We start from the raw sequence: 13,225 nt of genomic DNA on the forward strand, positions 1-13,225 counted from the left end.
CATCACAAATAATGCAATTTTTGTCCGTAGGCGCCCTATATGGCTGCCCTGCGGCCGTAGAGTTGGATGCGATCTGGTTCGAAGGCCTAGATCCACCGCTACTCTGCCCTTGGCTTCCATTATGATACGCCATAGCTTGCATGTTTTTGTAGAAGTTAGGCTGACTGAAGTCAGGCATCTTCTTCGAAAGCTCAGAAACTGCACGCGTGAAGTCGTTCATTCGAGTATTCTGTGCGTCTACGGAGGCCAAAAGTTTCATTGTCAACTCGTCAGAAGCTATTTCCTTCTTGTACGAAGACAATGGAGCTATCGTAGGCTCGATTTTTGCACGAGTGATCAAAGGGGTTCCTACGGGAGCCGCCGCTTTCACTCCTAGAGTATAGCTAACAGGATCTAAGCCCTGAGGTGCGTAGCAATCACCTACTAACTCATTACTTATGGTCAAAGCCATATTCCTAACTTGGGAGAAAGCAAAAGGGTCTAGCTGGGAAGCCACCCACCCACTATCTACTTCTACGGGCTTTTCTGCCTGCAGGTTTCGAACGTAGTGAGGGTCCCGTAGCCTCTTTCTGATTTCTCACCAGAATGTCGGGTCTAGACATTCCACAAACTTCTGTACTTTCTCTCAATTTGACAAACTTCCTGCAAGTTTGTCTGCTTCAAACTCAAACTCCATATTAAACGAAGTAAGCTTTTGTAGCTGTTCTTCTCCTATACCAGAGAACCTAGCCTTCAACAGATCTAAATTCTCCAGTGCTCCTATTTCTAAATCCCTAATCGACGGGAACGAATCAAACATCTCTTTCTCAAAGGCGGCCCAACTATAGCCTCTTGTAGATGGCAAATGATGTGCCAGGAGTCGAGAGGTCTCGAACTCCATTTGAATCATTGCTAGAATGATAAAAGATTCATCTAACTTCCAGCCCTTGACTTTCCCATATTGTAGGATAGCCGCCATCCATTCCCGTAGATTTCCAGGATCTAGACGGTTGAATGTGGAGAGCCTTTGTTTCGACGTATCCTTGTCTAATTCTTTCAAAGCACCTTTAGAGAACTCCGTCCAGGACTTCTTTATCGGTCTTTCTTCATCTGGCGCACCTGCCGCTACTGGGTCATTCGATATATGGGACATACTTGTTAACGGTCTTTCAAGAAATAAACTCGGGTTTAGTTCAAAAGAATAAAACTCTTCTTCCCATAGGTCGAAGTCTGAATTATATTCGGAGGGTAGTGACGATAACGGTGAAGAAAACAGTTCAATGTCTTCAGTTAAAATCTCTGGGGTTTCGTATGGGGTTCCTAACACTTGGTTTCTAGGACCTTGCGTAGATCTTGTATCTCGGAAAGCTTCTCTCGGACTTCTGTCAAAAGAGAAACCGGGGTTTCTTAAATCGTTTGGGATAACTTGGGTAGCTTCTCTTCCTTGCGTAGAATTGCGCGTAGATCGAGAAGACTGACCAGCTCTCGGTACTTGAGCTGGGGTACTAGATGCTAAAGCCGTAAGACTATGTGTCTGTAGGACTTGTTTGCCAGCCACTAGTGAAGTGCGAGTGTTACGTCGCTGTGAACTAATCTTTCTGAGAGAAGTTCTTTTGGTTTTTGTTGTTTTTGTAGTTCTCGCCGTAGGGCTAAAACTACCAGAATTTCACAATATTTCGTTTGATACTGAATGTAATCTTATTTCCAGCCCCTGCGGTGGTCACCAGATAATGGGCAAAGTATACCACTCAAGAGTCAACCTAATATCAGAGCTACGGGAGTAGCACCAACACCAAATCAACCCAAAAACTAGTAAACCTCCATGTAAAGTCTATCAATAACTCTACACACCAGGAAAGATTGCAAGGGTGGACTGCTTGGCAAAGGTTACGCACAAGATCACAGTCTCAATATCGTATGAAGGTTTTATGAAATCAATGTGTAACTGCAAGTGTAAAACACCACAGCTACGGTGACTCTAGGGTTGTAGGGGCTCTGTTTATTGTCCAGTGGACTAAGTGGGACTATGAATTTCGTCTACGGTAAGACTAATTCGAACGAGTGGAGACTATTGCCCTCGACGGACACGAAAACCAAGTCCTCGGCGGACACAAACGCTAAGACCCTCAATGGATCGCGAAACAGTAATCAAGACCTCGGCGGCCTACGGACGGATAGTTCTCTAGTTTTGACCTCGACGGTCTCGTATAGTTCAAATCAAATCTTATCGTTTCACTGCACAAAGACAGGGCAAATCTCTCTATTGGGCGTCAAGAGCAGTTACTCACGGGCAACCCACTCAGGACTTTCCTACGCACGGGTAGTACTTTTTTATCTACGGATACATGAGCTGCTTTTATACTACTTCTACGCTAGCTTTGTAATCCTATCTCTACTTGTTCTATCTCTAAAAATAATGCATCGTAGCTACGAATCCATGCAGAGTCTTATCGCTAGGGACTGCTACATGTGCAGAATCTTGTCTACGGAGCTTTTCCGTATTCGAATCATATGTTTTGGACCAATCTGGACCGTTCTTCATTCTTGTTTCAGCATGTAGAATGGACCTACATAGGCGTACCATATGGTATTTCCTGCCTACGGACCTTATCCTGCATTTCGACGTTATCAAATCATATGGACTTTGTGTGTCCAAGTAGTTCCAGCATATGGATCCAGAGTTCCGAATCGCCGTAGCACATGAACAGCGTGGACTCCGAGATCCGTTGTTCATTCCTGCCTGGTTCCTAGGTACTCTATCTGTGATCTGGGATCTGTATCATGTCTTTTTGTCTTTTCCTTAGATCGGGACTCGATCTACGGTCATATCAAATTTCTCCTAGTCTGTGTGGTCCTATGTCCGATTTCTTGTCAACTAAATCCCCCATAGAAGTAGGTACTCCTAGTATGAAGGTCTTTTGACTTTGTTAAGTTCTGCTACGAACGGTTCTGTGAAGACTACCAGTCTTCTAATAGTACAATCCCTTGATATGCCAGTGCATAGTAGAATGTAGAGAGTAGAACTCGGTGGATTACCGCTTAAGTCCTCTGCTCATAGTGTTCTACAGGTTTCGAACGGTCATACAGTTTTCTGACACGATCTACGGCTCTCTCTAACTGGTCTAGCTGCGCCTACGGCACATTCTACTAGCGGCACTAGCTTTAACTAGCAATTCGGGCTCACTCTAGTTCTTAATACGATAAATATCGCTCCGTGGCACTGTTTTAAAGTGCAAAAAGAACCGTGTAGCATAGTCAACTAAGTCGCATTACCGTTCTCTACATTATCCAGGAATCCCTCAATACCCTTACTTCGAGGCTAAATGGCGCTCAGGATGATGCACCATTGTGTTTTAGTTTATATCCGGGTATTCTTGGTGCACATACTGATTTTAGGCTTGCTCTACATCCGTTCCTTGCCGGTCCTCTTCATTATTCTGTTTTTTGTCCATCTCAGACCTCTTGGACTGAACACAATTACCTCTAGGGATATATCGAGCATAAGCCGCCATGTAGTCGCACAACAGCGCCTAGTAGAACCACTTCTTCCTACTTCTACTTACCATATTCATGTGAGCACCTCTCAAACTCTCTAAGAAGTTTCTTTAGGGCCTTGCAGAGATATCAACTAGCAGGATTGTACCATGATCGAAAGGACATATTCTGCACGGCACTTGAACAACCATTGGACTGACTACAGCTCTCCACCCTACTGGTATTTTCCACTGGCACCCCTTTTATTCCTCTCGCAATTCTCATCATGATAATCGGCTCATCCCACTTCTGACCTGACCTTGTTCACCTGTCATTGGCATACACTTACGCTCCTCGCATATCTTAGATCTTATTTCCAGTACTGTCGTGCAAGAATAGGAAGGGATTTTGTAGGCCAATTGTAACGTATACTACATCTAAAGAATATACACTCCCTTGATGTGTTTCAAACCAGTCTAAGGCTGGCTATTCGATTCAAACTCTGAAAACCCCAATTCTGAGTCGTCCCAAATCCGAGTCAGCATGCCGGCTATTCAGTAACCGGCGCTTCTAGGAGACTTCCCGCAACATAAAATCATTTTCCTGTACACGCAGTATTTACTCAATTAGCTATTCCTGCTGTGAAATTCATTGGCTGCATAGTATAATTGATCTGCCAAGCTTTCAAGACAAATAGACTACCAGAATACAGTAAACGAAAAAGTAAGAAACCTGGTGCACTGTTCGACCCAGATTTAAGCATTAACTATAGTGGTAAACCGTACTGAGGTTCATCACGAAAGTTGTGCTTGATCATTTTCCAATATTTTTGAAGGTGTGTTCTTATCACAAATCTGCAATTCACCTAGTTTCTTGATGTGATATGGAAGAGTGATAGAAGGAGATTAGCAGTGAAGCTTAGATGGAGAGCACAGAGATGTTGTATGAAGATAAAAGATGTTGTTAAGTCTGAGGCTCTAAGGCTCAGACTGTCTAGCTTATATACATGAATTCTATCTAGGACCCCAGATACTATACTAAGACCTCTAATACTCTATTTGAATAGTAGCACATGGTGTGCTTGGTAATTGTCTGATTGGAAGACCCCAGGTACATTCCAGAGAACAATAGTACTCTGAGTAACACTGGGTAACTATATGGTACACTGAGTAAATATATAGTACTCTGGATAGCTCAAGCATGCTTGGCAACAAGGATCAACATCTAGACATCTAGCCTGCCAAGGCTGTTGCTAGTGTGATCTAGATCTGACATAATTCCCCTAGATCTGATCTACAATCTGGAAGTGTCTAGAATGGTCTAGAACAAGTCCAATGGTCCACTCCATATTTGGGATATCTAGCAATAAGATAAGATAAACACATGGCACAGATAAGATAAATGTTAGATAGGGATAAGACAGTGAAATCTGTGACAGTTCTCAGACATTCAGTAGACCCTATTGACTGTTTTTGCGGGCCAACAGCATCTGGTGTACAGTCGCCAGATAGACGATATGTCAAGATATCAGGTACCACACATTAACTCTCGGCAAGTCTAGTGATTTTCTCCTGATGTTTGCAAAGCTTGCTACACTAATTGATACACAAGAATATATAAGAACAATTACAATTTATTCTGATAGAAAATCAATCACGTCGTTATAACAATGAGAATAAGTATTATGTTTTTCTCAAATTCGGGGTAGTATTCATTGTTTGCACACTGCGTGAGGCACTCAATAACTGAAAACATATTTGGAGAGATCTGATAACAACACATAAAACCACTTAGCAAAAGGGTTGGGTGTGAAACAGATGAATTTGGTGAGAACGTATAAATATGTCAAAGGGAGAACATTGCCACCTGTGGCTATTCCCAAACTTGGGGGGATCCTAGGAGGAAGTTGGTTCAAATTGGACCTGATGGGATGGGTAACACAAATCGAGCTGAGGCGGAGGAGGAAAGTGTTGACGATGACTCTAATTCCGAAACATCATCTCCAGTTTCATCCTTCCCCTCACCCACATCTCTAGACACAGTCATCGCCACTTCCTCTGCGTCTCATAGTCGAAATTCCTCACTTGACACACTCACCGAAGTTGGTGGTGTCAAGGGTGACAGTGACGTGGAGATGAAGAACCGTGTCCTAAAAAGCAGCTGTATCGTGCTTAAAAAGCTCTCGGAGGTCTCAGAGATCGAAGAAGTCCTAGAACGCGTGTGTGAGACAAATGCGAAGAATGAAAGAATTTTGGCGTGCGCACCCGAAATCTCAATCAAATTTAGGCTTAACATACAGTGATGCATCGTTATTCAGCCTCGACATAGAGGGATCGAGGGATCCTGAATACTGTAGAGAATGGGCAGCCAACGAAAGGATTCTACAAGGGTGGTAACGCAATGCTACGAGAGGCTTGAATTGCATTTAGGCTCAGACTAGAGAGGAGAAGGTCAGATAACGAATGGAATAAGAGATACGCGCACCTGCTGGCAGGCTCTACCAACTCAAAATTCGGGATTGGTGGTGGTTTCCACAGTACTGAGACAACGCTGAGGGCCGATGTCGTGTCTTCTGTCCTGTATCAGCTGTGGATGATGTGAGGGACAGAGGGAACAAGACATCGAGGGTACGTGAGGAGGGAGGAATAGAGACGTAGTACGTGGTGCCTGGAAAATGTGGTTGTTGTAGACGGCCGGTAAGGCCCCTTTCCCACGGCTTTTCTGGGGGCCTGTGTGGCGGTTACGTAGCTGTCAGGGCCTGGACTGAGGTGTCATGGAAGCGCTCAGAGCTTCCGACCTGGGCATGTCACACGACTCTCACGTGATCGTTGCCTCGTTTGGGAAGTCAACGAAGTCACGTTTCAATGCGCTTAAAGCTGACTTGGCGGAAGAAACAAAGTGTAGAAGACAACGTTAAGCAGTGTAGGTATTGTGAGATAGTACTGATCATGATACATTGGATTAGATGATGTAAAAATAATATAATGTAATGTCCAGTCCCGATGGTTAAAAAAGTTCAGGTTATGCGCAAGCGTCCTTCAAACTCCTCTGACCCTGTCATCAATTGCCAGCAACGCTCACAGGTGGACTAGCACCTCTGTTTGGAGCAAACAGCACCTAACATAACGCCACCAGTCATGACCGCCGTCTGACCGCCTTTGTAATTGTACCGAGTGACATCGGTCTTGGTGGGATCGATGAGGCGACGTTCACAGCGCTGGATGTCATGGAACTGACTGCGAGTGGGACGTTGAGAAATATTGGAGGCCTTCTCCTTCGTAGAAATTGTCGAGCGAGACTTGATTGCCGCACGGAGCAAATCCAAATTCAATTCAGGTAGGTCATGAGAAGTGGAGGAAGTACCACAGTCCGAGGATGCAGTAGATGTTACCGAACCAGAGGACAGTGCGGTAGAGAAAAGTGAGCTCGAAGACGAGGTTGTTGAACCAGCGTCCGAATCGGAGTCAGAGTCCGCGGCTTCATCATCGGAAACCATGATGACTTGTGAAAGTCGCGTGGGTTTAGGTTGGAAAGGAGTGCGACGCGACGCGCCTCTTCTGGTGACGACCCCACTTGCCTGTGTCTGGGGCTTACTGGGAGATTGAGTGGTGGATGTGTTTCGCAACTGGACGGATTTGAGAGCAGTTTGGAGCCGCGATAGGGACGACGACGGACTGGAAGAACCTGATTCTTGCGATGTCGGGGTGGAGGCGGTCTTGATAGATGAATCATCCTTGGACCAGACGGTTGTCAACTCCGGCGCTTTCGCTGCTTTGACTTTAATCGCACCCTCCATGACAAAGACACACATGCCGTGAGGGGCGAGGAGACGAACCCACTCTACCCATCTAACCCCAGACATGAGGCAAGCCGCATAGACGGGTGCGGGCGGGAGTAGAATTGGCGAAAAGAACAAGGTGAACGGGGCACATGTAGTTCGATTGCTGAAGAATGCAGACTGCAATTGTTTCTGAAGGACTTGTCGGTGGCACATTATGGTCAAGACGGGGTAAGCCTTCGTCAAGGGACGTGTGAGGAAGTTAACGAGCTCGAGAAGAGTTTCGGAAGTTTGGAGAGTCATTATTCGTAAACGAAAAGTGGTGGTAATTAGGTTGGCTTGGTGGTAGTGTTGTTACGATGTTCTGTGCGCCAGGCAATTAGTAGAAGGTAAACAAATTAAGTGTTGCACTTACACAAAAGTAATTGAAGCGGTCCAAAGATGAATACAGTCAGTCGTGAAGGATGAGTGAAAAGTCGTTCCAGAAACGAAGTAGTGAGAAGAGTTAACGTTGAGTTCGATAAAAGCACTAGGCTTGATGAATTAAGGTGGAATACCGAGCCATCTTATATATAGCCAAAGAAGAACAATACAGCTGTTACGGGATGCATGTATGCCGTCGAGAATAATGTTCGGGGAAGAGTAAAGACAAAGAACAATGGGAAGGCAACAATAAGGGTTGCCAAACTTAGGGTGTTTGTTACCGCTTGATGTTGGTCGTCTATGCTTGGCGCGGGCATTTGACAGAAACGGAAACAAAAAGAAAAAAACCAGCGCTTCCAGTAATTGGGGGCGGGTACAGTACACTGGACAGGTTCTGATTACAGTCATGAATGTCATAATTTCGAACATTACATGCAACTTGAATACACAAAGGTACAAGGAATGCGCCCGTTTAACAGACATAGACAGTGTTGTGCTTGATTAATGTTCAAAGCCGAGCATGCTGTCGTGCAGATCATCGTATCTATTTATCATGAAAGACCTTGGATTAACAACACCCAAGCTCGACGCGTCGTGTCTATTATGTTTTGAATGTCTCAATGACGGATGGAGGTGTCCGGTACTGTCCAACAGAGACGTAACTATCTTCCAATCTGGGTAATAATTTATGTACCTCACGAAACAATATCAACTAACGAGTGACTCACCCGAATGCAGAAGGCCCACCGGTTCTGAGGCCCTTTTCGCTCGTCCACAACGGTGAGCCAGCAAGTGCGATCACTACGCAGCAAGGACAGTCAGTAAATCAAAGAGGAACAGAGCGCATCATCCTCACCCGTAACGCGAAGCCCATATGTATCTACAAATGAAGGATGGACAACTTCCGAGAAGTAGGAGTTCATAGTCAGCACTTACACATCTGTGTACCCAAATGGGACCCGCTCTGTGAGTCCAGCACCGCAATTAGATCAGGTACAACGGCGGCCATCTTTCTTGACCCATCTGCCTTGACGAGATATGCAGCGAGATTCTCGTTCTGGAACGGTATGACTAGATGCTCATCGACATCCCCAGTAACAAAAGAATGGTTTGAAGAATCCTCTAACTCGTCGTCCTTCAAATTGGCGATTGTTACCTCGCCGAAAGTAAATCCAGCTCGGACTTCCTGTAGAGTGTAGCAAACGATGAGTACTTGAGTACCTACATGATAACAGCCCTATCAGTCGACATACCCGTGAAACATTGACAATCTTCCCAACAAACAAGCAACATCCTGTCTGAAGCTTCATGATTTCGTCGGGAATACTTTTCAGATTGCTAGTGGTAAAATTCAGCAGTTGTAACCAACAGGCGGGAGATCGAATCAACCAACTTCTTCTGCCGACAAATAGCCACTGCTCGACCTAGCCACCATGCCTGACTCTGTGTCCGAATGACCCCATAATCCCTCGCGTCTCGTAGTGCCAGAGGTGGGCAAACCAAAGCAGCGGAAGATCCCATTTCCGTCGTTATCGTTCGCATAAGTGTCTCGACCAAGAATTCATTTTTGGCTTTGGTCAGAAGCTGGTGGGATATTCAGACGGGCGGAGGTAAATGGGGGATGGACATGACGAACCACAACATTACCGTCCCCATCACATAGACCACAAGGCGCAAGCCTATACTAGCCATCAGAAGAAGTTTTGGTTAAAACAGAAAGTCAAAAGCTAACGCATTTGGCCGATCATAAACAGCTGAGAATACCAAAGGTCAGCGTGCAGGAAGTAACTGGGAGAAGAGCGAGAGGGATGCACCAGGTAGAACTTGGTTGAGGAGTGGGTAGGCTGAGGGATTCAGGAGCATGACCTGTCAGCTTGCTTCGAGAATGAAAATCATAGCCTCTACCTCTCCCCATGAGATCGCCGTCGAGCACTGGTACATTGTAATAGCTTTCGTGGTCAACATTATCAGAACACCTGGTGTTTGATGAGACCAAAACCTACAAGGACGTTATCAGGGGCATCATTCCGTTAGCACCGCCAATCTCATCACTATTGAGGGAGGGAAGGGGGAGTTTCAGAACATGCAGGTCGAGGTTGGACTTCCAACACACCAAATCGTTGCAGTATATTCCTGAACACCCAGGTACTTGGCCAACTCTTTTCCAGCTTCTACTACAGGCCTTCCACCCAGTATTCTCTCTGAACCGACCGACGGTGACCCCATACCACATCCCCGAGCAATCTTGGCATCGTCCGGAAGGGAAGTGTGATCTACAATCCGGATGCTGCCGCCTTGCCTGAGGATTTCTCGACACATGAGATAGGTTGGGTACGGTGAACCACCACCACCCTGACAAATTTAAAATAGGATGAGTTCATGAAGGTATCGTTCGATTCAGAAGCTTACGGTGCCAAGGATTCCACAGCCCTCCATGATGAAGACTGTAGTAAAACCGTTAGTCAAGTGTTGAGGCATATTGAAAAGGATAATGACATAGGTCTGTCTCGCTCAAATGCCAGACATCGCTTTCTATCCTCGGCTTGTAAGTCTCGTAGTCGATCCGCTCTTCCTCCTTTGAGGGTGTATTTGAAGGACCGGATATCTCCTCAGTATCGCTCTCAACTTGTTGTTCAGCTTCATTCGCCGAACCCTTCTCGTCCACATTCAGATCGACGTGCACTGTCTCTGGCACACCGAGTTCCCCAACAGCTCTAACAATCAGCCTTGTGGCTTGATTGGTGACGTACTGCACAGGTAACACCTGTACTTCTACCACTTGCACAGTCTCCGCTTTAGCACCTGCCTCGACACATTTCACTTTGGCCTCGGCTTTCATCCTTTCCAAAACATCGGGCAAGGATTTTCCTTGCAAAACTTCGATAGTATCGACTTCGCCCGAGACGTTCGCAATCGCAGCGCCGACGGCATTGGCCACACTATGGAAAGGTGGGGTACTGTGGTTCTACAATGAGCTGGTTTCAACACAGAGATGAACTGAGAACCGACATGATTTCGCCAACGCCCTTGATGTTTTCCGGCGCAAGAATAGAACCTCCTCCGACGAGAAGAAGAGTACAGTCATCAGGACTGGTCTTCATTCTATCGACGACATTCTGTATGATGCGTCAAACATGGCTATGCGAAAGCTTGAAGGGAAGTTTAAGTTTACTTCAAGCATCCTCTTCATCGCTGACTTTGATTTTGTGACAACGTCCATATCAATGTCCTGGACTTTCTCGGGATCTCCAAAGCCAGGTACAGTCCCTGATCGAACAATAATATCTGTTGCTGTGAGAGTTGAACCGCCGAAGGTCAGGGCCTCGCGTGTGAGCTAAGTACTCGAGTGAGTCAGGGTGAATATTCTAATCTAAAAACAACATACATGGTGACCGACAGAATCAGGTCCTACCGTGATTTTGTCAGAGAAGACACGGACCCGTGATCCACCACCGAGCCCAATCGAATTGACGTCTGGCATTGCGAAGCTGAAAGGGATGCAATGAGGACGGTTATATCCGCAAGTGAGTTATTAACTCACTTTGTTCGGACACCACCAACTAGGAATAGACCTCAGCGAGAGCATGACAAACTGACATGGACACGTACCTTCAATGAAAGCTGCAGCCTGTCTGGGGAAGCCGCTAGGTAGCAAGACACCGACATCGGTGCTTGTACCACCGACGTCTGCAACCAACATCGCTTTTCCTTTGCCCTCACCTACAGAACCCGTCAGAGCATTGAGGGTTAATGGAGACTCGGATTTTACCTAGTCCGACCCCGGCCAAAAACGAGGCGCCTCGCATGGAATTCGTTGCACCAGAAGAGAAAGTCCTTATCGGTAACCGTGCAGCGGAGGCAGCCGTCGTGAGGGTTCCGTCGTTCTGAGAGGTACGTCAGTGCGTGAACAAAAGAATGCTCATCCTGTATTTACCTGGGTGATATAGAGAGGACATGTCAGCCCTAGTCGTTGCATGGCGTCTTGAAAGCCCTTGATCGTATGTTGTGCAAAAGTTGATATAGAGGCGTTAAGGATAGATGCGTTTTCACGTTCCAAAAGACCGATTTGGGCGACTGATTCAGGTGTAGGATTTTACTTCAGCACACGGTACGAATAAAGCATGAATCAGGAAAGTGTACCATCTCGCGAGCAAACAATATTGACGTCTTCTCCGAGCTCGCGCTTCAGGATATCGCGTGCAGCGTATTCTTGACTGCCAAGAACGTCAAGCGGGGAAACTATGAATGCGATTTGACCACTTGCAGGATATTGCAGAAAAAGTTTCACTCACAGACGCCAGCCACAACCACATCTTTCAAAGACCTAGCTTTAATCTGTTTCGCTTGCTCAACGAGTTCCAACTCGACAATGGGGTTGATCGTTCGACCGTCGCTATCAAAGAATGGGATTAGTCCATGCGACGCCTTCGACAAAAGCCAAAAGTACATTTGTAAGCCGCCAGATATAATAGCAGCATATCCATTCATGATCTTCTCTAGTTGCGGCGGAAAGTCGATAAACTGAATGATTGACGATAAATCGCTGAGATTTAAGGGGAGGAATCGAGCTTGGTGCTCACCGGAGGGCATTCGTGCGTGTATGGTGCTGCAAGCCGTAAAACAGCGACCTTTGCAAGACGCGAAGTGTCTGATTGAACGACTGCATTGATAAAATGCTGCACAATTTCGCATCAAATGAGAAGAAACTTTTTTACGCGACGTACCGTAGTTCCAATCGTCAAACTCAGTATCCCTTTCTTAATCGTTTCCCGTCCAACTATCTTAGCGGCCTCCTCTAAAACTTTCTTCACCACAAGCTCGATCCCGTAGGTGACATTATTAGTCGTAGGATGCTTGTGGAATGCGATAACACCTCTTGTTTTTGTATTGCTGATATGCTCTGGTCGTACGTCGAGTAGAACCGAGTCAGTATTGGTTCCGCCTACGTCGACACCGATTCGAAACATCTTACGGAGCTTTGGTTGATATTGAGGAGTGCAGCATTCTTATCTGTCGGTCGGAATCAGCGGGGTCGTGGAAAATGTCACGGTTGCCGACCGGGAAGTTTATTCTGATAACAATTTTCTTATCTTATCTTAGTGCTCAAGCGCTCCAATAGTGCCTCGTTTGCTGGAGGGGCCCGCATATGTCTCGGGTAAGTTATCATTCGCATACTCTTTTAAATCGTCATGTATTGATTCGTTGAATCCTTCGCAACTCCTCAAGTTGGCGGCTTGCGTAAGTATGCTAAGATGGTATCAAGTTTTCGTTCAAGTGTTTTTTTTCAAGCGCGTGCTATTCTAATAACTCGTTATCCTCTTACTCCATCGCCCTGATGATGAACGAGGAATCGTCATCACCATATGATTGGTGAAGGTATATCGCTAGCTGATAGTGGCTGGAACTAGGTGAGTGAGGATTTCTACTGCCTATGAAAGACTGACGCATGTAATTCTAGTCATGAAAACATCACCGAGCTGCCACTCACCTATCGTGCAGACAGACTCAGTGGATTTGGACTCCCCACCATGACCTCGGCTCGAAGTTAATCATGACACGCTCAGGTCAGAC

The 13,225-nt window shown here is 46.0% G+C and overlaps 3 protein-coding genes across 4 annotated transcripts; 1 reads left to right on the top strand and 2 right to left on the bottom strand.

The window, feature by feature from the left end:
• Positions 1-5,383: 5,383 nt before the first annotated feature.
• Positions 5,384-5,755, top strand: E1B28_013237 (uncharacterized protein; the record flags this gene model as incomplete). Its single annotated transcript, XM_043158382.1, has 1 exon — positions 5,384-5,755. One exon carries the CDS (start codon positions 5,384-5,386, stop codon positions 5,753-5,755), a length of 372 nt encoding a protein of 123 aa, XP_043003727.1.
• A 564-nt stretch (positions 5,756-6,319) lies between these two features.
• E1B28_013238 (uncharacterized protein) lies at positions 6,320-7,907 on the bottom strand. The gene is made up of 2 exons (XM_043158383.1): positions 7,647-7,907; positions 6,320-7,595 (listed from the first exon to the last, which is right to left on the bottom strand). The coding sequence occupies exon 2, from the start codon at positions 7,532-7,534 to the stop codon at positions 6,542-6,544; it is 993 nt and encodes a 330-aa protein (XP_043003728.1). The 5' UTR covers positions 7,535-7,595; positions 7,647-7,907; the 3' UTR covers positions 6,320-6,541.
• Positions 7,908-8,004: 97 nt separating this feature from the next.
• On the bottom strand, positions 8,005-12,690 carry E1B28_013239 (uncharacterized protein). Of its 2 annotated transcripts, XM_043158384.1 has the most exons (26): positions 12,379-12,690; positions 12,235-12,330; positions 12,102-12,175; positions 11,947-12,047; positions 11,795-11,893; positions 11,589-11,728; positions 11,424-11,538; positions 11,264-11,374; positions 11,196-11,214; positions 11,040-11,142; positions 10,827-10,988; positions 10,664-10,770; positions 10,151-10,611; positions 10,064-10,098; positions 9,768-10,006; positions 9,658-9,705; positions 9,560-9,603; positions 9,469-9,498; positions 9,387-9,408; positions 9,291-9,333; positions 9,048-9,238; positions 8,908-8,992; positions 8,591-8,840; positions 8,511-8,534; positions 8,383-8,455; positions 8,005-8,328 (listed from the first exon to the last, which is right to left on the bottom strand). In XM_043158384.1, the coding sequence occupies exons 1-26, from the start codon at positions 12,619-12,621 to the stop codon at positions 8,256-8,258; spliced, it is 2,988 nt and encodes a 995-aa protein (XP_043003729.1). In that variant the 5' UTR covers positions 12,622-12,690; the 3' UTR covers positions 8,005-8,255. The 2 variants fall into 2 exon arrangements, with proteins under 2 accessions (XP_043003729.1, XP_043003730.1); XM_043158385.1 differs by having other exon boundaries at positions 8,511-8,840.
• Between the last annotated feature and the right edge of the window lie 535 nt (positions 12,691-13,225).

The sequence above is a fragment of the Marasmius oreades genome, chromosome 9 (genome assembly GCF_018924745.1).
Source record: "Marasmius oreades isolate 03SP1 chromosome 9, whole genome shotgun sequence".
Classification (NCBI taxonomy): domain Eukaryota; kingdom Fungi; phylum Basidiomycota; class Agaricomycetes; order Agaricales; family Marasmiaceae; genus Marasmius; species Marasmius oreades.

Excerpts from the sequence above, each read along its gene's own strand:
- E1B28_013239 (XM_043158384.1), bottom strand. The coding sequence starts at position 12,621 with ATGTTTCGAATCGGTGTCGACGTAGGCGGAACCAATACTGACTCGGTT. Across the intron at positions 9,334-9,386 it reads GTTTATGATCGGCCAAATGC|GCTTGCGCCTTGTGGTCTAT; the intron begins GTTAGCTTTTGA and ends TGGCTAGTATAG. Across the intron at positions 8,841-8,907 it reads AGATTGTCAATGTTTCACGG|GAAGTCCGAGCTGGATTTAC; the intron begins GTATGTCGACTG and ends TACACTCTACAG.
- E1B28_013238 (XM_043158383.1), bottom strand. The coding sequence starts at position 7,534 with ATGACTCTCCAAACTTCCGAAACTCTTCTCGAGCTCGTTAACTTCCTC.